This window comes from Emydura macquarii, unplaced genomic scaffold (genome assembly GCF_026122565.2).
Source record: "Emydura macquarii macquarii isolate MOO-44397 ecotype Brisbane River unplaced genomic scaffold, CSIRO-AGI_Emac_v2 contig_561, whole genome shotgun sequence".
NCBI classification, from domain to species: Eukaryota; Metazoa; Chordata; order Testudines; family Chelidae; genus Emydura; species Emydura macquarii.
The window spans coordinates 13,598,172-13,623,957 of NW_027130698.1; the positions used below are offsets into that span (position 1 = coordinate 13,598,172).

The 25,786-nt window shown below is 36.1% G+C and overlaps 1 protein-coding gene across 2 annotated transcripts in view; it reads left to right on the plus strand.

The window, feature by feature from the left end:
• USP10 (ubiquitin specific peptidase 10) overlaps window positions 1-24,942 on the plus strand; it is a 67,064-nt gene extending 42,122 nt beyond the window's left edge. For both annotated transcript variants that reach the window (XM_067540186.1, XM_067540187.1), the window contains 10 exons: window positions 584-675; window positions 1,663-1,772; window positions 2,318-2,373; window positions 3,938-4,041; window positions 4,577-4,676; window positions 6,188-6,371; window positions 11,883-12,048; window positions 17,463-17,607; window positions 18,867-18,932; window positions 23,865-24,942. In XM_067540186.1, coding sequence (XP_067396287.1) covers window positions 584-675; window positions 1,663-1,772; window positions 2,318-2,373; window positions 3,938-4,041; window positions 4,577-4,676; window positions 6,188-6,371; window positions 11,883-12,048; window positions 17,463-17,607; window positions 18,867-18,932; window positions 23,865-24,052 — 1,211 coding nt within the window. In that variant the 3' untranslated portion in view covers window positions 24,053-24,942. The remainder of the gene's footprint in view (window positions 1-583; window positions 676-1,662; window positions 1,773-2,317; window positions 2,374-3,937; window positions 4,042-4,576; window positions 4,677-6,187; window positions 6,372-11,882; window positions 12,049-17,462; window positions 17,608-18,866; window positions 18,933-23,864) is intronic.
• The last annotated feature ends 844 nt before the right edge of the window (window positions 24,943-25,786 follow it).

The following is a 25,786-nucleotide window of genomic DNA, read 5'->3' on the forward strand; positions in this document are numbered from 1 at the left end:
ATTAATCAGAAGCCCCCAACCTAAGACATAGGGTGTTGTGAATCTGCTCTGGAATTTGGTCTGAGTGGATGGAGGGCTTTTGCTGAGTATTGTTTGTGTTTGTGAGAGCGGAGGCAGAGACAAAAAAAAACAAACCAAGAAAGCAAAACCAGTAGATGGTGAGCACAGTGTGATCCTTGAAAAAGCGAGAGAAAGCTCTTTTGGGTCTGTTGGCTAAAGTAGTTTGGGCTATAAGCTAAGAAACTGCTTCTTTTGTTTTTGGTTCGTCCTGTGTTCAAAGAAGCAGGACTTCGTACATTACTTGCAAATAAATAATATTGCATCAAAGAAAATACCAGACTCCATTAATTTCTACTTCCAGGTAGAACATCTGTAGGGCCCCAAACTTTGACTAGCTGTGTGGGTTAAAAAGTGCAACAGTATTTAGTTTAACCAAAAAAAAAAAAAAAGGCTTTGAGGGAGAAAAATATGTTGATCGTAGGAATCTAAAGGGGTGATTTGCATTGTATAGCTGAACTAACTTGGTTTGGTTGTTACTGTGTACATTTCTTTGATGTTAAATTTACTATTTTTAATTCTACAGAATTACTGGAGAATGTAAAATTAATACATAAACCAGTATCTTTGCAACCACGAGGGCTGATCAATAAAGGAAACTGGTGCTATATCAACGCTGTATCCTTACCTTTGGGAAATGAAATCTAATTTATATTCATTAATTTGTACATTATGGTAATTGTCAATATTGTCCAGAATACACAATAGACCTGTTGCATTAGATTGACAATGTGGTTCTGATTAGCTGCATTAACTGTCTGGATTACCAGTATTGCATACAATTAAAAAAAAAATGGTACTCTTCAGCTATGACTAGTGTATGTTGCAAAAGTCCTTACAGTTGTATACCAAAAGAAATTGGGGTTTTGGGGTAAACTTTAAAAAAGAGAGACAGACGGGGACGGACAAACAGGGATGGACAGACAGAAACAAACTAGTCTTCCATATCATACCCTAATAGATGGTCTACTTCATTCCAGTCTGAAAAGAGTGGTGTATATACAAAATCAATTTAGACGCTATCTGTCCAGAGATCATGATTAAATAGGTACATTAAGATGTGAATGTTTGGCTTTATTGTTAACATGGGATTTTTTGTTCATTTATTTGGGGTTTTTTTGAGGGTGAGGAGCAAAGTTTATACCATGTGAGGCCTGACGACCAAGACTCAGCTGTTATCTTGCTTTATCTTGTAGCTTCCCTCTCCACCAGCTTTTCAGATAAGATCTTTCGGCTATTGCTTGCTGAGTTTTTAATTATTGGGAACAGTCAGAGGGAAGTTTTACAGAAGTTGTTCCTCTCCTTTTCCTAATCTATAGCGCATGCTTGTCTTTATTTGAAATGTTAAAACATGTGACTAGCATGATATAGTTTTATTCCACATTGTAGGTTTATTTTTCAAGTGACTCTTGTGAATTGAAAGCAGGAGCATTATCTTTTAAAAAGATGAGGAAAATCCTTTAGTCAGTTTCATTGTGATTATTGGATTAGGCCTTTGTATGCTCATAAAGGATTTTTCTTTCTGCTCTGCATAAAGTTTGTGATTGGATTTTTAATGTAAATCTAGACTATATTTTCTGAATAGCTCCTTAATACCATGGATAGACACTGCAGGCTTTGGTTGCTTGCCCTCCAATGTATCACCTAATGAAGTCAATTCCAGTGTATTCAAAATCACAGCGGCCATGCACCTCAACACCAATGATAGACAGTTTGTAAGTAACATGTTGGAAAATCTTAGTGTTTAGTGTCATAGTTTTCAGTAGTTGAACACAGAGATCTAACAAACCACTATAGTATTGCAGTTGATGAAAATTGATATATCATTCATTTGAGACTAGTAGGCTATGGGTTTTGGTTTGTTTAATGACACTTTGCTTTCGTAGTCAGCTTCTGATTTTAATTATGCTAGACAATGAAGGGAGGAGAGTATTTCTTTAATGTTGATCGGATTCCCTCAGGAAGATCACTTTATATACACCAAAGTGCAGTGAAACTACAACATTAGATTGTAATAAAGCTCCAAGACCTAAATTAGCCATTTCTACCATAGCAGACTGCCAGTAATCATGTTAATTTTCACATATTTGAACCTAATACTACTCACTTTATTAGCATGTACTTAGCTTGATTTTGGCCTGTCAGGGATTACTTTTGTTTTAATATTTTGACTAATTTACCTGATAACTAAAATTATTTATTTATTTGGGATAGGCTAACATGGTGATGACGCCCAGTTGCTCTTTCCTTTCTATTTCAGTGTTCGTCTAATGAACGAGTTCACTAATATGCCAGTACCTCCTAAAGCAAAACAAGGTGAGTGGGGGGGAAAAGCTTTTTCAAAATAGATTGTTAAACAACAAATGGTATAAGCTCATTGGGTGAGGGATCCTTCCATTCTTGTGTATTTGTGTAGTGCCTGAGATAATGGGGATAGGAGTCCAAAAGCACTACTGCAATGTGAATAATTTTCCAAATATGACTTGTGCCCTACATGAAAAGGGTCCATCACATGCATAAGAAAAGAGAAAGCATTTCTCTGTTATTAAGATGGGTTTTATTTTATCCCTAAAACTAATCCATTTTATTATGCATTTACAAAAAAAAAAAAAAAAAGTAGTTTTACTTGAGGAATTTATGTACATTTGTAATGTTATTCTGGGTTAGATAATTAATTATAGTGTTTCATACTACAAAGAGGCACCATTGAGAGGAGTCATTAGTTCTAATGATTTCCAAACAAGTTATACATTTCTGTGGTTTGTCTTTTAGTTTTTGTCTCTGTAAAATAAATTTTTTTCTTACGTGATTCATTTTTTAGGTCATTTTCACTACCTACAGTAATTTGTCAGTGTAGTTTCTGAGGCCAGATGCCTTCATTAGTTTGAACAACTAGCATCTACAACTTTTATGGTTTTTTCCTAGCTAATATATAATGTATCAAGTGACCCATTACTAAATAGGAACATAACTATTCTTTTTCTCTGAGTACAAAGTAGACACAGGAAGAAAAAAATTCCAGAATTGTAAATTTGTTCATTTTCCCATATCTTCTGGTCAGCTCCACTTGGTAGAGTGCAAGAAACTAACTTCTTTTAAAATGCTGATTTGGTATTAGTTTTTCTGGACCATGTACTGATTTAAGTAGACACGTGATTCTTGAGGAAAGTTGCAGAAGAAAAGGCTATATCGATGAGATTCTAAGCTTGATTTGAATCTTAGTTGGTCAATAACTATTTAACAATTAAAACTGGATTCCAAAAGCCATTTAAGATCTGTGAGGCCTGTGTAATAGGTGTAAAACAGAAAAAAAGCTGTGTGTGGTTCAGTTCTTAACATGACTAGGTAAAATGTCCTAACTGGATAAAATAGTGAAATATTGCGGGTGACACTTTGTTAATGCTGATAGTAGCTAATATAATGCTATACTAAAACATGTTTGTTTAAAAAAAAAAACACACACACCTTTTGTTAAGTCAGAGAATGAAGGTGTTCTTTTTGTTTGGGCAGGTTTTGTGGAGTAAAATTAATATATTTATGCTAGCGCGGTGAATGTTCTTATAAAAGGGGAAAACACATTTCTTGAAACATTTTTTGACATTGAATTTCTCAGTCATTGATACGCTTCAGTAATTTTTCTGGAAAACATAAAAAATTAAATCTTAAACCAAACAGTCTTCCTTTGGTAAAACAGTTCATAACATGTCATTTGAGCATGGTTTATTTCAGCTGCTTGATCATATACCTATTTGGTGAAGTATTATGGTTTATCAATTACCTAAAGCTATGGTGACAATCTAGCTTTCCTCTTAAGCTTTCCACTTCATGCCTCCTCAGTATTGCTTATCTTGATGACATGACACTTCTGTTTGCTTTGCAGCTTTAGGTGATAAAATTGTTAGAGACATCCGGCCTGGAGCTGCCTTTGAACCCACATACATCTATAGGCTGCTGACAGTTATCAAGTCAAGCCTGTCAGAAAAGGTGCTGTTTTAAAAATATTTAAAGTGCTTGTCTCTAAGAGTGTACATAAAGTAAATTGCATTTCAAAGCCTCCAGTATTCTAAAAATTACTTTTTTTAATACAGTAGACTCTCATTAATAGCAACATGCTGGTGCCCTTTGCTATGTTGTTCCTAAGCGGCTGTTGCTATTATGGGGTATGTTGACAATTCACAGTAGGGGAAGTGTTGGTCATAAGTAGTGGTTGCTTATGGAAGGAGAAATTTGGTCATAAATAGCGGTTGTTCTTACAAGGTGTTGCTGGAAACGTGTCTACTGTAAAATAAAAGCCATAAAATCAGTCCTGTGTTTGTTTCACAAAAAACTGTATTTCACAGTTAGTTTTTTTCCCTCCTAGGCGCTCAGTTCTGTCATAACTGATAGTGCTGTTAGATACAAAATGCCTTGCAGTTTCACTAAATTACCTGAAAATTAAGGGGATAATGTCCTGAATCCACTTAAAATTGTAGACACCATAGAGCAGTATGATCATTTTAAAAATTAATCTTTTATTTAGGGAAGACAAGAAGATGCTGAAGAATACCTGGGATTTATCTTAAATGGACTACATGAGGAAATGCTGACCCTAAAGAAACTTCTCTCTCCACACAATGAAAGTAAGATCACTTGTAGCAAGCTGGGTTAATTTTCAAATACTTTCCTGTAAAGGTTTTTCTTTTTCAGAAGGGTGAAAGTAGGGAGGATGTATTAACTCTGAGAGTGGTTTGAACAGGAGCATGCCAGTTACAACAACTCCGGTGGGAACTCGCACAAAAGACAGACATCTGTAGCTTTTATTTTTACAGTTTTTTATTGTGAAAATTGATAGAATGGGACCATACATGCCAATATACTATGCCAAATTGAATCCCTGAGAGCATTTTTTGACAAAGATGTCAGGTGTTACAATGTAAACTACTGAACCAGTGAGATGCTTCCCAGTTAACACTTACGTTGGTTATATAGGCATATTGGACTTGATCTGATAACATAGTAGCTGCATGTTGAAGGTATGAACTCTCTTCCTTAGCTCCTGGGTTCTGTATTATAAGTGTACCCAACTCAAGTGAGAGAGTAATCAAAACTATCCCAGGATGATTTACTTTAAAACAAAATTTGTCTACCAAATATGGGGGTGGTTTCCAACTTTTTATAGTTCCCGGAATATGGTTGTTTACAATTTCTCTCTCTCCTCTTCCCCCCCCCCCCCCAGGTTGAGTTATAGTGAACAGTGTAGCTTATGTCAGTGACCTCTGATCAACCTTTGGTTAAGCTCTTGTTATTTTCTATACTGCAAACCATTTAGGCAAAGAATTTGTAATTATTTTGTACCCATTTATAATGGAATATATTAACTGGTTTTACTAGTGCCTTGTTGGCGAAGCGCTTAAAAATACAAACTGAAAACTCCACATCTTAGGTTGAAAGAACTGACCGGATTTACAGTGAACTTAAAAATGGAACTTTATCTTATAGTAACTGTTTTATTTTTGTTTGATGGTTGCTAATTTAAAAATAAAACATAACTACTACAGTAGCTACATTAAGTACATACTTTTATGTTTGGCACCCATAAAAATTTTTGCTAAACCATGTGTGAACTGTAAAATACCCAGGCAACAAAGGTATCTTGGTTAAGAATGGATAAGCCAAGGTTTAATTCTTCAAGAACACCCTTGACTTTCTAAAGTACAGCTCCAAAGGTTAATTATCTAAAATGACATAGAACTTACTTGTTTTCTTTTCATGTGTAGTTTGTGTGCAGTTATGTAGATAAACTGCATTCTGTTAAGCATGTGAGTATTCCCAGTTGCAAAATGCTCAAGGAATGGTGCAGAATATTCTCTCAAACTTAACTATTCACAAGTTTTTTTAGGTAAAATCTTCTGATAATTATTCCTATAACAAGGATAAGAAACTTGAATCCATATCATACAAGTTCTGAATCAAAACTTTTGGTAGTGTGTTTTTAAAGCTATACTTATCTCATCAGACACTTCAGACACCTATTGCTGATCACTAAAGATAATCCTGTTGTTTACCAGCTCTCTTTCCATTTTAAGGAACACTTGGGTATTATTTTATTTGTATAAATCAATATCTGCACTCTTTTCTTTTTCCCCTTAAGAAATCTCTGTTTCCAATGGTCCTGAGACACAATCAGTAAATGAAGAGGAGAATCAGGATGAACAAGGTGGAGAAGGCAGTGAGGATGAATGGGAACAAGTAGGGCCCCGCAACAAATCATTAGTTACTCGACAAGCTGACTTTGTTCAGACTCTTATTACTGATATTTTTGGTGGTCACATAAGGTATGGTCTCTTTTATTAGACTATTTTTTTTTTTTTTAGTAAAATAAATTATACTTGTTTTGCAGCTGTGTGAAGGCATGGGCTGCATTGTCTATACATTTTTCCATTGCTTTGCAATTGAGAAGATGCACAGCCACCAGAGACTACAACATTATTCCTTGACCAGTTTTTTTCTGGTTAAAAGAGGAAGGGTGACCAGTCTAAAAAGGCCAGGCGAGCTTAATTCTGATCATGGAATAGTGTTCCAGAAGAGAGGGTTCAAAAGATTTCAGGTCACTTTGTAGGTTAGTTCTCAAAAATCCATTAGTGATCTGTGTTACATAATAGGTAAATCTTGTAATATGTTTTACAGAGCAAAGTTTGGCTTGAAGAATAGATATCTACAACGATTGTTTATGGACTATAAGTTGAAATATATGTATACTTTGCAGATGAATAGTATCTGAAGGACTTTACAATAATTAAATAGAGCAGGTTTAGAGCACTCCTGTGATGTGCTAGCTCATTTTATAGGTGGATTAACGGAGACATAGTGTCTTGTCTAATGTCACACAGCCAGTGAATGGAGAAAAATGGGAATAGAACTCAGAAGACATGACTATCAGTTCTCTAGACAATACTGCTTCCCCAGAAGCAAGAAAGTCTAAGCTATGTCTGTGCTATAGCTTAGGTTGGCATAATTTATGTCGCTCAGGAGTGAAAATAAACCACCCCCCTGAGCGACATAAGTGACACCAACATATAGCACTATCTATATCAGCGCTTGCCGGTGGTAGAGCTTCTCCCGCTGACATAGCTATTGCCACCTGTGGGGCCTGGAGTAACTAAGCTGACTGGAGAGCCATGCCACTGTAAGCTCTCTAGTGTAGCCATAGCTTTATGCTATGCTTTTATTAAAAAAGAAAAAAGATGTTACACACCAGACAGATTTTTTTCAATTAAATAATTATTTCCTGCAACAGCTTGCAGTGATGTGGGACATTAGTAGAGGCCTAGATATCAGTACAAGATATCTAGGGCAAAAAAGGGATATGGAAAAAATCATTTAAAAATAAACCATGTAGACTATAAATGCACAGTAAATACTTCAAGGAAATATATTCCAAACCAACAAATGTTAGAGTATGAAGTATTATTTTTAATGTGGAGGGCAGACATTTAATTGCTAGTTTTACACTCCTTCTGTTGCCCAGCATGCAGTCTAGAGGTATGAATAATGCTGGTTGGTTCCTTTCATATGCAAAACCCTGAAATTATTCTTCAGAGATTTGAGTCATTCAGCTGGCAAATAAGACACTTTCCATGAAATTGGCAGAGAGATAGATGTCTGTACTTACTGGCACAATCCCCTGTTGATGGCATGTCCACATATTCATTGTCAAATGCCCTTATGTATATTGGAAGTCTGGTATTTGTCATGGCCAGAGCTGTTTAGACCTCAGTATGATTGTTTTGTAAATTAGTTAAAATGAAATTAAGGATTTTGGGTGAATACTATGTCCCCTGTTGAAATCCACAGGAAATAAGAAATTTTGAAGGATTACTGAAAAGGGGGATAAATTTGCATTGAACAGCAGAACCAAAAGGTCCATTTCCACATCTGTTGTCTGCTTTCACCACACCCATCTTATTCAGCCTGCAAAGTAGGTCACACAATAGACCGCAGAAACAGTATTCCATGTTGAGATGTTGGAAAGCTTCCTCCTCTGAGACTCAGGGTGGGGATAGGAAGGATTTACTGGCAAAATTGCCAGTATAAGTCCACCAAATCAAAGCATCAGAAATCAAAGCATAGAAAAATCAAATGGAAAAGACAGCTAAGAAAACATGGTTGAACTGTCACCTTTCTGCTTAGAGAGATTTTAGCCTCTTCTCTAGGTTTTTTTAATTGGTTTGTTTCATTCCTACTTAGGCATCATTTCTATAAACAATTTTTGTGAAGAAAAAAGTAGGTGGTTATAAACTTTTAATCATAAACCTGAAAGTCCACATTTTCATTAGGCTTCTGATTTTGTGCAATGACAGAGTGCTTTTGCATTTATAGTTTGTTCAAACTTCAAATATTTGTCATTCAAATTTCAAATATTTTTCATGCAAATTTGGCATACACATAAGTCAGAGGTCTGACAAAAATGTTGCACAAAAGGTGCATTAACTTTTCTCAGATAGTCTGATGAAAAATTCAGATGTGTGCTTATGCATGGGAAGACTGAAGAAATTTAAGAGCTGATTTTTATACACTAGCTCTACCAATTTAGTTCAGTAAATGCTATTAGTACACCTACAATAGCAAGGAAGTGATGAACAGCATACATTTTCATAAGAAATTTTATGAAGAATTTTTATATTTGAGTTCCCCCAAAATCATACTATTGTTCAAATCCTTCCAATAACTTGTATTTGAAAAATGTCCTATGTTGCATTTTTTCCTTGTGACTAACTTTTGCTATAGTTGCTTTAAAATGCTTTGCTTTGCTTTAAAATGCTTTGTACATTAAATTTTATGCAACCTAAAGTCCAGCAATATTGTTGCTATCAAATGCAGTACTTTTATGCACCTTTGCAAAAATGCTGTACTTGTATTTCTAATTCTGTTTTTTTTTAAACATTTACTATTGGAAATACCATTTTGGAATATTAGCTGTATTTTTAGATTAATCTCATCTTGTGTTTGTTGATTTAGCTGGTTGGACTATGTGTACTGTACTTTGCAGTAGGATATTACATTAAATAATAAGCCTCTTTGAGGGCAGGGGGGGAGGAAGGTGTCTCAAAAACAGCACAACTCTTACTGTATAGAATCTGGTTTTAGAAAACATGAACCTTCACATGTGTTGAAGATTTGGTCCTTAAAATATAAGCCAAGAAGGCAATGCTAACCTGAAATAAAGTTGCCAATGTCTTTGGTAGATTCTGTTCACTCTAAGGAATATACAGAGCTAATATAAAGATGGATTGGCCTTATGTTGGTGCTTCATGGCTGTGCCTGAATCAGAGGAGCTATTTTTAATACAAGTTTGCAGAGCTAGCATTAAATTTCCATGTTAATATTTAGCCAATGAGCATGGGAGTTCAACATAGTTGACTTGAATTGTAGTTATTTTAAGACTTGCTAGTTCAAAGTTTTCTGAAAGACGGTAACATGACAAACAATATAGGAAGTTAATAACTTATTTAGCGGCAAATAACACATTCTAGGTTGTACTTTTTAAAAATACCATCTTCAAAACAAAGGATGCTAAGACATTGTGATTAGATATATTTTAAACAAAGTTTCAAGCAAGCTGAAAATCAATTTTAAAAAATAACCGTTTGGTTCAGTGTCTTTGGCAATCAATTAAACTACCATCAAACCATATATTTCAGTTTTCATATAAAGGCTGAAATTGATTTAACTTTCCAAATATAAATAGGAAGCTGGTTCTGTTACCTTAAAGCATAAACACTAAAAGACTCCAATTTATATTCAAGACAAACCAGTAAGTGAACAAAGCCTGACTGCAAAAAGCTGACTGGAGTAAAAACAAATCAAAGCAATTCTGGAATATATTGTTAGAAACCATGGGATTTTAAATTTTACAGTATTATGATTTAACTGAATTCAGTTAATTCTCACAGCAATGTTACAAAACTGATAACCATTAGTATTTGCCAGTTCTCAATATCTGTTTTAGAACATTTATTGTTTCAAAAACCTAGCATCATCACTGAGAAATTAAAATGTTTGTCACCATTTTGAGTTTCTGCATAAGCACTACTCTGTAGCAACAGTTACTTTCCCAGAATTGTCCATGTTCCACAGAAGTAATCAAAACTGAGGCATCTTGGCTCTTTTGTCGTTAGCAACATAGCAATATATGACATTTGCCAAGTGGAGAAAACAATGAGAAGATAATGTAATTTTATTTTCAAGCTTCTATTAGACAGCTTGGAAAATAGGGTTGGAAAAACTTATACAACAGATCTGATTTTGTATTGTAGGTACCTGTATCATCAGTGTAACTTTAACTTTCTGCATAACTGTTCCCCACTGTATGAAGTTTTTGATAAATCAAGCTGTTACTGTCCTATGCTGTGGAGGGAAGTAGGTGAATATACTGCAAAACTTGTAAAGAAAAATGTCACTAACTGTTTTGCAGACCCCAAACTAACAAAAGACGAGTAGATTTAAACATAATACATTATAAAACACAATACTTCAGAATCATTTTCTTCGTTTAGATTTTGTCAAAGATTCCCCCCTCCCCTCCTTGTCACATTGGATGATTCCACAAGCACCTTTAGGTGACTTTGGTACCTCTGGCTTTTGTTGGAGCAACATAGTAACCTCAGCGGAAGTTCTTTAAAAGAAAAATGAAAACAAATGGAGTGATCATGTGGTCCTCCAAGTGTTTGATGTCTTGCCAAATAATCCATGCATAAATACACTGATTTAAATATAATAACCAATTATACAGGTTAACAAATATTAAACAATCATTTTACTTGAAATTGCATTAAAGTGCATCAGATTGCTGAAATTGATGCTTAACCTTGATATTTGTGTTGATTTTTTGTTGATTAAAGAATATATGGATGGATTCATAGATTCATTTCAATGTCATCTTACTAGTAGCAGGGTGGATTGATTTAAATCAAGGCAATTAAAATCAGTGATTTAAATCATTATTTAAATCAGCAAGTGGAAAGCCTCAATTTAAATGATTGATTTTAATCAACTTTTCCATTTGTACTTCAGTTATTTTTTAAAGAAAGACGCAGTCTCATTGGTTCATATACCCATTAAAACATATTGATGTACAACTAAATAGATCCCTTACCCTTGATTTGTCACATTGCACTACGTAAGAAGATACATTATAACATTTATTTAAGCAATTATGTACCTTAATATTTTCAGATTCTTATTAATTGTATATGTTTAGTATGTTAGAAAATGGTGAATTATATATTGCTTATGTACTAGATAATCAACCTTTTTTTTTGTTCATTATTTGTGTCAATCTGCATTAGGATGGTAACAGGAATTTAATTAAATACACAAAGCAGCATTTGAAAATATTTTATTGAAGCAAAAAGCTCTTAATACAATATATGGACCTGTTTTACCTTCTTTATAAAACTTGACCTCAAAAGTTAGATTTTTTTCCCCCTGACTCTTTCTTTATGTGAAAAAATAGCTTTTAACTCAAAGTTTTTAATAGAGGCGTAGGTATTCAGCATATTTATTATTTATTGAAATGTTTTAAGAGATTATAATAAGTTTAGGCCTTATCATATTTCATATAAAATTCAGATTTATTTTAAAACAGATTTATTTTTAAAAAGAAAAACTTAATATAATTTAAATAACAAATTCAAAAAGATCTTGATTTAAATTTTTAAAAAATCAATTTTTTTATTTTTCCCAAAAAATCAATTTTTAGCCACCCTGATTAGTAGATTCTCCACTGTTAAATTTCAAAAGATGACAATAAATGTAGTATTCAACTTCGTTTCCTATTTCTGCAGATCTGTGGTTTACCAGCAGAGTTCTAAGGAGTCTGCTACTCTGCAGCCGTTTTTCACTCTGCAACTGGATATCCAGTCTGACAAAATACGCACAGTCCAGGATGCATTGGAAACCTTGGTGGCAAGAGAGTCTGTCCAGGGTTACACCACAAAAACTAAACAGGAGGTGTGTTTCTGGTCTTGTATGCTGGAACTTTTACAGTCATACATTGAATTTTTAAGGGCTTTTCAGACAGCTGTTGGTTTTTTACAGGTTGCTTGAACATTAATCCTTATGTTAATAAAAGAAGTGTTAGCCTTGCCAAGGCATGCTTCAAGTGTACTACATATTTAATATGTACAGTCCAGGTCACTCAAACAAGATGACACACTAAATGCTGTTAAATGAAACCATTGACAGTAAATCAGTGTATTTGCAGAAGTGGTGTAATAGTTACTGTGGGATTTATGTAGGGGGAGGAGGGTTTATAAATTAAATTCACTCTGTTTGAAAAGTGGTAGTATGTACTGTCATAAGGAAAACAGTTTTTCGCTAAGTTTAAAACACAGAAGCTCAGGTGACCTGGGTGTTGCCAGACACTCCTAATAATACAGACGTGCTTCAAAATGTGAGTTGGTTGTGAGAGTATTTCCTAGCTTTTGAAGAAGATACTTATAACAGTCTCATGACTCAGAATGCTGTCCTATGTTGATTTCTCTCCTTGAATTAGAGGAATAGCAGGTTGACGAGCCATAAAAGGAGTTCTCAAACTTTTTTGTACTATGGGATTCATTTAACTATAATAGTATAATATCCATGTGAAAATTACAGCAATAGTTCACATGAAAAAAGCTATTCTGGGAAAGCACCATGTACCCAACCAGCTCTCTGTGCAATGAAGTTTGGCAATTTCCAGTCTTGAATGATGGGATATGTTATATTTTGCCCTTTTCTCCTGTTGGCTGATCTTACGGTCTATTTACAGTGTGCCTGTAAAGAATTAATATCTGTATAATCACATCTGTGCATGGTCACCAGAAGTTGCTGAGATTAAAATCTCATGTGCAGTGTGTGTTCATTATAACCTTAAACAGGCAAGCAAGCAAAAGGGTTCTTTGAAGTTAGGGAAATTCTTCACAGACTGCATTGTTTCTATATATCTTACCTACCTTGCAGTTCGGAATATAATTGTGACTGGAGAAAGGATAGAAAACTATTTTCCTCGGAAAGTTATAGACAGACAAACACCTTTGTCTGGATTATATATCCAGTCCTCTAGTAGGAGTAGAAGTGTGAAAATATTCCGGTTTTAAGGATTTCGTCTCGTGGAAGGAACATTTGCAGTGCAAACTCATCATTATTTATCACAAGGATTTTGTTTTGCTAATCACTTGTTTCTGCTGCAGATGGTTTTAACCCCTTTATGGACAACCCAGTGTTTTGGAACTAATTATTAATTGTTTGGTTTAGGTGCTAGAACTTTGGTTTGCTTCAGTGTCTGAGTGGAAATAAAAGCATACAAAATGCCTTTTAGATCTTTCCTTTTCAAAGGAGATTGAGGAAAAAATAGCAGTTTTTGTATTACATGTTGTGAAAATATTCAACTTTAATAATTCTTAATGTATACATAATGCTTTACAGATGTTTTTTCTCAAAACATTATGAGGAGGGCAAGTATTTCACCCACACTTTTTACATGGAGAAAACCGACATGCTTAAACGACACCAGAAGAAGTGTCAATGTTAAGATTAGTGCTTAAGAATTCTTAGATCCATGTCCTGTGTTTATACCTCACTGGTCTTAAAGTATTATTAGTTAAGCAAAGCTCAGGACTGTTTAGCTGGAGTTTCTCTCTTGAAATCCTCAGGAACCACATAGTAGTGGGGTGAGGATGCTAAAGTAATTGTCAGGTTGAAAGATGGTATTATATATAGTTTTAAATTTTTACCCAACATTCTGTGTTAAGATATGATTTTTCTTTTACTTTAATGTGAAAGCATCATTAACTCCCTCAGATTCTCAGGTTTTTGAGCTACATTTTTTGTGGTTTCTCAGGTTTCAGAGTGATAACCACACATCATAAATATAGCTTGCCCTTCTGATTTCCTATTTTCACTCCCTCTTAACAGTCACCAAAGTTTTCCTTTTGAAATTAAAATTTTGACATTAAAGGCATTACAGGCCTAGCAGCATTTTTTAAAAAAGATTAAACCATTTTTGAGTTATGAAAAAAATGTGTCGATTAAAACAAAATTCGGATGGTCTTTTCTGCTTGTCTTGTTGCAGCTGCTGGGTGCTCAACACTTCAGAAAAGCAAGGTACTTATTTAAGTATTTACATTTCTGTCCAAAAAAGGAACATTTTTAAAAATAAAATTATGTTCAGAGTGAAAATAGGAGTTGAGAATGAAATAGCTCTTTCATGCTGTTTGTCTACCATAAGCATAACTTGTGGTGTCACTGACAGGGGAACTAGAATGCCTGCAGCTCAGATTCCTTCTGATCTCACAGATCAAATTGTATCAAATCTTGTTAAAAATGCAATGTTAGTTATATTTTTAAAAATAATTTACTCTTTTTCCCCTCTGTTAGGGATCTTGTAAACATTTTGGCCCAGATCCTGGGTGATGGCTTGAGAGCCTGTAAGTTTTCATTATATAAAACTTGTCCACTCAGATTCTAGGGCTTCTCACTTGTGACTTGGAAGCATCCCAGAAAAGATCAAAATGTTTCCAGCTCCATCATAATTAGGTGGATAAAGTCATGTTTTATTTCTGCATATGAAGTCTCTCAATAGTCTCCTTAAGAGCGGTCATAGTTCCACTGTACTAAGACTGTAGCTGCCTCATGGAGTCAGAAAGGGCTTTAGAACGAGTTGTATAAGGCATTTTTTAGTACTTTCATAGAGTATTACAGGTTTGGCACGTCACTTCTTTTTACCTTTTCCTAGACACATGAGAAGTGGGAATTCAGTGGGCACTGCTAAGCAGAGCCCATTCATCCAGGTTTTTGTATGAATAGGAGCAGAATCCCAATGATAAAGGCACAGAAAATCTCCCTTTATGCTTGCAGAAGGTTGCCGGTTTTTGCATCCAAGAAATTCTTAGACACATCAATATCAAAAAGACATATCTTGAACCTTTCAGAATTACATAAACGTTGACAGAGCAAAGTAATAGTAAACTCTGGGTCAGCACAAACCAATTCTGCTTTAAACATGGCATTACACCTCATAAGCTGAGTCAGCCCATATACGTCAGGGAACGTAACTACCTCTTTTCCTCACAAAATCTGCTTGTCTCAGCCTCATTTTAAGAAACACAAAATCTACTCAGAAAATATTTCAGTACAGTGCACTGATCCAGTACACTATTCATCGTTACCTTTTTTAGGTCTTCATTTTATGTGCAGCGGTTGAAGGTATCAGTGTAGGGAAGGGCTTTAGAGAGTCCTCGATAAAGGAACAGCATTTTGTGATTTTTTTTTCTTTTTGGTGAGAAAGTGGAAGCATTTTATCTCAGCATACTGATGCTGTGAAAGATGAAAGGATACCTGTTATGATTGAAGAAAGAGTTCTGCTGTTGGAGCTAGCATTTCAGTGGAGAATAGAGAAGCATATTCAGGTGCTTCTGTGAAATGATACAAGATTCAAACCATTTATCAAAGCCATTATGAGACAGGAGAAAAAACTTAGCTTCATCTATATATAGAGTACTTTATAAAGTGTTTAAAAATAAATGTAGATTTGAGTGTTTACACTCTTTATTGTAGAAGTGAGAGGCTTTGGAGAATTTCTCTTTGGATTGCAGAAAATCTCAGTGTTTTGTTGGAAATTTAAAAAATAATTATTGATTTATTTCAAAATTTTGTACTAATTTTTTGCTCTTATAAATCTGTTTTTAACACCTTTTAACCATCTGAAATATCTGTATAGCAGACACTATCTGGGATGATGATGGTATCAGTGAGAATTCATAGTAGACTGCTTTTATCAGTAGTTGGCATTACAATTTAACACCTCTTTGATTAGGCATTAGAATATAAGTATGGTAAATAGTATATTTGGATTGAAAAAACTGTAGTTATTGAAACTTATGCAGAGCTATCATGCCACATCAGTAAGTCTCAAAGGTTTTGAAGGTGCCATATTACTATGCTTTAAGAAGAACAGAGCAGTGTACGAAGCTCAGTTAAGCCTTAATGTGCCCATCTACTTAATAGAAGCCTCAAGCTTGATGATGATATGCCTTTATATAAGGAGTGAAAGAATGTCAAAACTTAAGACGAACCCAAAATTAATAAATGAAAGAATGTGAGTCATTATGACCAGATAACATTAAGGGTATGATTTGAACATGAAGTGTAACCATGTGAAGTTTATTCAGAGAGAAGAGAAAATATTACCCTAAACCAGTGGTTCCCAACCCGTGGTGGCCCGCGGGGTCTTTCAGAGTGGCCCGTGGCTCCCCTCCTGCTGGCTGCAGAAGGAGGCCGCTGCCTAAGTACCCAAATGGAGTGCATTGCTGGTGCCGGCTCCTTGCTGCAGCCAAGGGGACGGGAGATCAGCACTCCCTTTCCCTATAGCAGGGAGCATGGCAAAGCGCTCTGCCTGGGTCCCTAGGCTCTGGGTCCCTGCTGGAGCCATAGGGAGGGGAGCATTGATCTCCCATCCCCCTGGCTGCAGAAGGGAGCCACTGCCTAGGGACGCAGGTGGAGTGGAGAGAGATGGCCCTTCACAGTTGTAAAAATTGTATTTGTGGCCTCTTGAGCCAAAAAGGTTGGGAACCACTGCCCTAAACCCTCTTCTGGTTAGATTGTTGCAGAGCTTCCAAGTATTATGTTGTACTAGTACAGTAATACTTAAATATGTGTTCATGATGGAACTCAGTCTGCCATCTGTAAATTATGGCTGTTCGTAACTTGTTCATCAGTGCTGTGTACTATGCAGGCAAGAGTCTTGTAGCATAAAGGAGGCATCAGAAAAACCTTCAATGGCTTTTTTATTCCTACCTTATGTTACAGTTATCAATCCCTACCTCCTTTCACTAGCTCAGTGCCTTAAATTTAATCCAGTCATGATCCTCATGTGCTTAATCTATGTGCTGTGACATAATATGCAATTGGTCTGTGTATGATGTGTCCTAGCATCGGCGCCAGTATTTCCAGGACTTTGGAGTGCCTTAATTTATCCTGCAGAGTCGGACAATAGACTTCAGGAACAAAATGAATTTGTGGGAAAATGTATTTCTAAATCCTAATGTTGAACTCCATTATTTGCCTGCAGCTTTTTTTTTCTGCTTCATAAATACATAGTTAGTCCCTAGATTTTAAAATCCTCTCGTTGAAAGAACCTTGAAGGTAATATTTCAGTGGGAAAATCCAATGTGCTTTAGAGGCTTAAAGTGCGCAAACAGGATATTTGTCATAAAACTAACACAATACAGACAAACTTTCAAGCAGTATGCTTTAGATAAAATTCCTGTTCTGTACACATTAATCATGTTCACATGCTTTTATTTTCAAAAGGGTTAACTTCAAGATATACTGATTCTAAAATTAAGATATAATTTTAATGCATGTTTGTGTTCTCTGTGTGTTAGGTGGAGATCAGCCGAAGGGTGACCCTAGAAGAGCTCCCTCCTGTTCTTGTGTTACACCTCAAAAGATTTGTATATGAGAAAACTGGTGGATGTCAGAAGCTTATCAAGAATATTGAGTATCCTGTTGACCTGGAAATTAGTAAAGGTGAAGTTTTTAATAGAACTTTATTTCTTTTTGCTTTCAGGAAAAGAGAATTTTCAATGATTTCCAAAGGGTATTAGTCAATTTTTGCAAGCTCAGTACAGGAGAGACCTGTTTTTTCTGTTTCATGTTGGTTATATACATGCCAGAACTCTCATCGTCTAAATGTACTATTATCTTGTGTGCCTTATTTTTGTCCATGCTAGCTGTGGATTAGGGGAATCCAGTCCAGTGATGCTCTGAGCTAATGTGTTCAGGCTTTTTTTACAGCACTTGCCGCCTGTACTATCTTGATTTATACCCCAATCCGTCAAAGAACTCCATGCAGTCAGATCCTGGAACATTTTTCAGGCTCCATTGACTTGACTGGGGGTTCATGCGGTCCAGCATCCGAGTGGAACTTGTAGAATTGGGGCCTAAGATTGTAAGATGTTCAGGGCTGAGGAATACTGTGTACTGTGCTCAGACAGTGACCTTAACTGATTGGAGTACCTAGTCAAGGCTGCTCATAATCAAATAATGAATTATAATACTTCAGTTTGGAATCTATCCAAAGAGGTGGTAAAGCATCATAATAAAAGCCATTGATTGGGTTGGTGAAGAGAAATGAGAAACCTTTTTTTTTTATTCTGACACGTTATGACTGTTCAGTCAACCAGTAAGTAGTTCAGTATTTTTATGCTGTCTGCAATATGTTCCAAGAAAACTTGAAATCATAAGGCTAATTATGTAGAAATACATTATAAATGATGTATTTACTTTATAAGAGAGTATGATTTGATCTTGGTGGGTTTTGGGTTTTTTTTTTTTAAGACATACTAGAGGGGTTGAAATCTGTAAAATGTGTGTTACACACTTTGGTCAAAGCAAGACAGGCAACTGCTATGTCCTTTACAGTCTGAGAGTCTACAGGCTGGTCCTCTCATCTTCCAAAAAGAAGCTTGGCAGGGGAGATAACTTAGATCTGGCCCTTTTTCCTTTCTCCTCTGATTCTCTGGGGTAGATCTGAACAGTACTCTTGCTTGAAACCCCATATTCAAAGGCCAGTGCTCTCTGGCGGTAAGAAACTTGAAACAGAACACAACAGAAAATCAGTGTTTTCGGTGTCAGCATGCTGAGATTTCATTTGTTTCTTTGCAGCTGATGTAGGAAGTTGAAAATCTATTTTACCCTTTCTCTCTGTTTGTCTCAGGAATAAATATTCATCTGGCATCTGTTAACACAAGTTTTTAACTTGTTAAGTGTTGCTTTTGCTTTTTCAGAGCTACTATCTCCAGGTGTGAAAAGCAAGATTTTTAAAGGCCAAAGAACCTACCGGCTCTTTGCAGGTATGTAGCCATTTATGTCGCTCTAGCTCAACATATTGCATTACATATAGGAGTTCTGGCTGTGGAAATTTTGTAGTTCCGGAGTTTGGATTATAAAATTAAACTTGAATTGAATTGAATTTAAACTTTAAATTAAAGTGAAGTAACTTGCAGGGGTAATAAGTTCTAGTGCAGGGGTGACCAACTCGCGAGCCGCATGCAGCTCTTTGCTTATATAAATGCCAAGTCGCAAGCAGCCCTTTGAGACTGTAAGTGAAATTGACCAGCTGCTGCCGAAATTGATGCATCAGCGTGAATTTTTGCGGGAGGGTAAGAGACCTGTGGCTCTTTGCGATATCTACATCTATTTTTTGACTCTTTGTGTCTGACTGGTTGGCCACCCCTGTTCTAGTGTAAAGTGACACAAGTGCTGAATATTCCTATTTTGTGATTACCTGTCACATTGTATCAGCTTCTGTCTAAGTAACATAGGATCACAGTTCTGTACCAGATCCATCGTACAAAATGTACACAGATACTTGCTTTTCAGTGAAAGAATGCAGACAGCAAAGCTTATATTAAGATGTGTATAGATCTGTATTGTCTCAAATGGTGTACATCAATATTCCTTTTTTCTCAATGAGATTGTTTTAAGTATCAATTCTTCTGTGAGTATTATTCATTTATGATGACACTTAATACAAATTGTGTAGCATAACTGTTACTGATGACAAATTGGTGTTGGAGACATGCAACTTGACTAGTACATACATCTTGCACAGCCAAAAGAACATCTACAACTTTAATAAAGCTATATTTGACACATCACTGATTTGTAGGATATTCTTTTGTTCATTTTAAACCTGCTGCCTGTTTAATTTAATTTGGTGACCCCCTAGTCCTTGTGTTATGAGAAGGGGTAAATAACACTTCCTTATTTACTTTCTCCACACCAGTCATGATTGGATAGATGTCTATCATATCCCCCTTAGTCTTCTTTTCCAAGCTGAAAAGTCCCAATTTTATTAATCTCTCCTCATATGGAACCTGTTCCATATTCCTGATCATTTTTGTTGCTCTTTTATGTACCTTTTCCAGTTCCAATATATCTCTCAAGATGAGCACTTCTTGCAATGTATGAACAGCATATTGTATGTGAAATAAAGGTGCTACTGAGTTGGCTGTTACGAAAAGACATTTTTCCATTAGAAGTATATCAAAGTACCAGATGAAAAACTGATATTGGTATTAAACAATGGAAGCTGGTGTAAATATTCAGAAGCATTTTATTATTAAACAAAACATTACATTACTCTATGCATCTTAAAATTATACACAGATTAGTAAGATTTGCACCTGCTAATTTGCATTAGCATCAGAAGAAAAAGATGAGCTGAGTGGCGCAGGGGACTGGAGCTTTTCACCTCTAGGCCACCATAGAATCATAGATTAGGATTGGAAAGACCTCAGGAGATCATCTAGTCCAACCCCCTGCTCAAAGCAGGATCAACCCCAACTAAATCATCCCAGCCAAGACTTTGTCAAGCCGCATCTTAAAACCTCTTCAGGATGAAAATTCCACCACCTCCCTAGGTAACCCATTCCAGTGCTTCAGCACCCTACAGGTGAAAAACTTTTTCCTAATACCCAACCTAGACCACCCTCAGTGCAACTTGAGACCATTGCTCCTTGTTCTGTCATCTACTACCATTGAGGACAGCCTAGCTCCATCTTCCTTGGAACCCTCTTTCAGATTGTTGAAGGCTGCTATCAAATCCCTCCTCATTCTTCTCTTTTGCAGACTAAACAAGCCTAGTTCCCTCAGCCTCTCCTCATAAGTAATGTGCTCCAGCCCCCTAATCATTTTTGTTGCCTTCCACTGGACTCTCTCCAATTTTTTCACATCCTTTTTGTAGTGGGGGGCCCAAAACAGGACACAGTACTCCAAATGTGGCCTCACCAGTGCCAAATAGAAGGGAATAATTATTTCCCTCAATCTGCTGGTAATGCTCCTACTAATGCATCCCAAAATGCCGTTAGCCTTCTTGGCAATAAGGGCACATTGTTGACTCATATCCAGCTTCTTGTCCACTATTGCCCCTAGGTTGTTTTCTGCAGAACTGCTGCCTAGCCAGTTGGTCCCTAGTCTGTAGCAGTGCATGGGATTCTTTCAGCCTAAGTGCAGGACTCTGTACTTGTCCTTGTTGAACCTCATCTGATTTTTTTGGCTCAATCCTCCAATTTGTCTAGGTCACTCTGTATCCTATGCCTACCCTCCAAATAGTACCACTCCCTGCAGCTTAGTGTCTTCTGCAAACTTGCTGAGGGTGCAATCCACCCCATCCTCTAGATCATTAATGAAGATGTTGAACAAAATCGGCCCCAGCACCAACCCATGGGGCACTCCACTTGTTACTGGCTGCAACTAGACATCGAGCCGTTGATCACTGCCCATTGAGCCTGATGATCTAACCAACTTCGTATCCATCTTATAGTCCATTCATCCAACCCATACTTCTGTAACTTGCTGATAAGAATACTATGGGAGAACGTATCAAAAGTTTCGCTAAAGTCAAGATATGCGTCCACTGCTTTCCCCACATCCACAGAGCTAGTCATCTCATCATAGAAGGCATCAGGTTGGTCAGATATGACTTTCCCTTGGTGAATCCATGCTGACTGTTCCTGTTCACATTCCTCTCTTCTAAGTGCCTCAAAATGGATTCCTGAGGACCTGCTCCATGGTTTTTCTGGGGACTGAGGTGATGCTGACTCGTCTGTAGTTCCCGGTTCCTCCTCCTTCCCTTTTTTGAAGATGGGCACTATATTTGCCTTTTTCCAATCATCCAGGACCTCTCCCAATCGCCATGATTTTTCAAAGATAATGGCCAGTGGTTCTGCAGTCACATCATCCAACTCCCTCAGCATCTTTGGATGCATTGCATCTGGCCCCCTGGATCAGATTGGTTCCAGCTCTGGTGGCCTTATGTGACATGGTAGTTTGGATTCTGTTCTGTTCAGGCAGGATAACCAACTTACATAAAGCACCATCATGACTGGCAATCTTAGCAGAGGGCAGCAGTTACTTTAGTGGAACAATTCTCACCTCTGCTGTGGGCTTTCCAGGACAGGGGTGGAGAGCCAGTATGAGGAAACTTGCATTGCCACAGTTCTGTAGAAACAAACATCATTTCAGTCTCCAGTGTTGTCAATCCAGAATTTACACACACAACATTCTAATTGTACAAAATTTTAATGATTAAAAAAGAATTAGAGATCTTTTTTAAGAATAAAGGATATTTCTAATTAGAAATATAACCAGAGGTTTGCCTTAATATTCTGCAGTAAGATAAAATACAAACACTGCACCCTAGAAAATCTTGTAGGATAGCTTCCATTTTAAAGAACTCTTGAAATATACATATAATTTAGAATGTGCATATACCGTAAATCATACCTGTCTACTTTGCTTAACTACAGTACTCATAAATGTATTTGTCTTCATAGAAGTGTAAACAAAATCAGAATAAGTTTAAAGTGTGGTTCAACTCTGAAAGATTGACTGTAAAAATGATACTTTCCTACTGCTTCCTGTGTGTATTCAAAACTCAGTTTGTCACTTTAGTGACAAAAAGACATGTTTTTACTGCTTTGTTTACTTCTATTAGCATTGCAGAGCCAAACATAGCTAACAGAATGAGCTAGATTCTCTTCCTTCTTGTGCATTATTACCAAAATTATATACCAGCATAAATCTAGTTACCTGTGCAACCCCACTGAAGGCAGTAAAAATCCACACACGTAACTGATAGCGCAGTTTGAAGATGGGGTGTAGTTTGCACAGGAACAAATGGGCCTAATTTTGCTGCAGAACATACTGCAAGTGGTGACACACTCAAAGGAAAGAATCCAACTTCATTCCATGTTGAGGTTGCAGGATTGGCACTCACAAAACTTTAACTTGTATACTGAGCACATTCAGTATGCAAGTTGAGAGATAAGCATGGGACCCCCTCAGTGCTATTCTTATGGAATCAGTTTTGTAGGGCGGAACCATACTTCAAGCAAAATTAAATGGGTTAGAGGTAATCATAGAGACTATTTGTAATAGAGATTACTTTGAACAGAGAGTTCTGATATTATACAGTTTCATGATGTCTTGTATATAAAGACTTGAGGTTTTATGATTAGATATGAGAGAAGTTTGACTCAGAGGCTTCTGGTTTAAGTCACAGGGATGTCTGATTCTGCATAATAACTGTTCATAGATTAAAGTAGGTAATTTAATATCCTTTTGATTTAAAATGACAAAAGGCAACAAATTGGACATCTAGGAGATTTCAAGTGGTTGTTTGTTCTCAACTATTTACTAAGTTTGTCAGCCCTAAATGAGTTTTCCAAAGCTTTGTTGAATTGTTTCAGGAAGATGGTCTATCAGTCCCATTGGTCTTTTCCTGTGAAGTCAACCCTTCCCTGAAAGGCCTGTAGTAAATTAAAAATATTTGTCTTAGACCTTTGTGACACATGATTTTAAGAAAATTATTTTTCACTTCTTTAGACTTCCGAGTTTGTTTACTGCCAGTGAAACATAAAACTAGTATTGTAATGCTAGTTCCTTTGTAAGTAGATAAAATTATGACAGTGTTTGCTATCATATAGATAATCCAGGTATAACTTTAAGTACTTGCAAAGACATTTATAAAAGTTTTAGTGGTGACCACTATGTAGGTATAACTTCAGTGCAGGATAGTGTTTAAACATGCCATTCAGCATGTAGTTGACGTTGTAGACTAAATTTTTTACCTCCTGTATAATATTAAACCTTCTTTAAAAAAATATGTTCTTGATCTAATGTGCATTGGAAAGTTTGTTTGAATTATGAACTTAAACAAAGCAACTTTGTAGGGAATTTGTATTCCTGTGGAATGTAAACATTAACTTATTTCTTTGCAGTTGTCTATCATCATGGAAACAGCGCAACTGGTGGCCATTACACTACAGACGTCTTCCAAATTGGTCTTAATGGCTGGTTACGCATTGATGACCAGGCAGTAAAAGTGATAAATCAGTACCAGGTGGTGAAGCCGTCTGCTGAACGCACAGCCTACCTCCTGTACTATCGCCGAGTTGACCTGCTGTGAAACTTCCCTCTTTACGCTGTGTGTGCAAGATACCTGCTTTGTAGAACGCCAACTATCACTAACTTTTTTCTTCCTTTAAATGCTCTTTTGAGTGAATCCTTTTTTTCCCTTGCAACTATGGGATAGAATAAAAAAGGAAACTATCTTTTGGGGGTTGTGCACAACATAGTTTGTGTGTTGACTTTTGGCTTTCCAGAATGATGTCATTTAGTTGAAAGACTGTCTCACTAATCACAAAAAGATAAATATTTGAGTTAATGCTGAATCCTAAGATGATAAAGTGGATTTGCATTTGATTCCCACTTTCAAATTGCATTGTAGAAGAAAACCCTGCACCAGCAACAAACTTGTAGATTTCTGTGAAAATAAGTTTTATCTTTACTTAAATAAAAAAAATTACAAAAAAAAAAAAAAGAAAAAAAAAAAAAAGCTCTCTCTGCTCCCCCAGTAGTTTTTGATAAATGGTAAAACATGAGCCAGTGTATATCAGGAAAAAAATGGTTCTATGTGCTTCAAAACAATGTACAAAAGTACAAAATGCAGAGTTGCTGGTTCCTAATAGGAAAAAAACACATTTTAATAATTGTGCGGTGAGAAACTGCTTAAGTACACATTGCAGATCAAATATTTGGAGTTAAAATGTTAGTCTATATAGATGGGTGATTGTAACTTTATTGCTATTGAAATTTCAAACTGCATTTATGCTTCTGTGTACATGAGATTTTAAAAAAATGGGCAAAATAATGAAGATTGATATTTCTTTAAGTCGGCTTTGTTTAATTTTGCTGTCTGCTCTCCTATAATGTTGAGTTCCTAATTGTACACAGTTTAGTGATATCTAGGAGTATAAAGTTGTCGCCCATCAATAAAAGTCACAAAGTTGGTTTAAAGTTGTGTGGTTGTGTTTCTTTGATTTCAGTGTAAATTTCAGTAGTGGAAACTCTAGTCTGGAATTACTATGCATTTTCTAATTCAAAATGGCACTATTCACCCCTATGCAGAAGGCACCAGAAGACCTATGTATCATTTAGGCCCTATTTTGAGGATTTAACTGATGCCTTATGCTGGCTCCCTCCACTCAGAGGCACGAAAACATAATCATTACCTTATTTAAAAAATAGGCAACCCCATGCCCACTCAATCAAATGAGTTTTGCATTTAAAACAAAAGTAAATTGCAGGAAAAAAGTGTATTTCTCCCACTGTTTTCCCTTCGTTTTTAAAATGAAGTAACTGCATTATAGTTTTCAGCATTTATGTTCCAGAAAATTTCTGAAGCGTTTCCTTAAGCTGCCGAAATATCTCCTTTTACTATCTCTCTTTTCCTGGCATAGGCAAGAGTGTTGTTTTCCATCTAACTTCTCTGTGGTTGTGCTACATTTTACTTTTTGTTGAAAGAACTTGACCTTTTGCCTTTTTAATCAATCGAAGCTGTTCATAGCTATTAGTATTAATATGGTATCTCATCACCTTTTTGTGCTATTCGTTTAACTTTTTCATTAAAAGTCAATTCACTGTATTTGAACAGTGCCCAACACTGGGATTCTGGTCCAGGACTTGGGCTACTATGCACTACAATAATACAAATTATTTATAATAAGAAGGGGCTTTGGCAACTACACTCCACAGAGGAGGAATCGTAGGAAAGTCTTAATCACAGCTTCAGCTTTCAGAATCTCTTCATCAAGGGCTGATCCGAAGAAGTGACCACATCTTCAGTTTTCGTGGAAGTTAA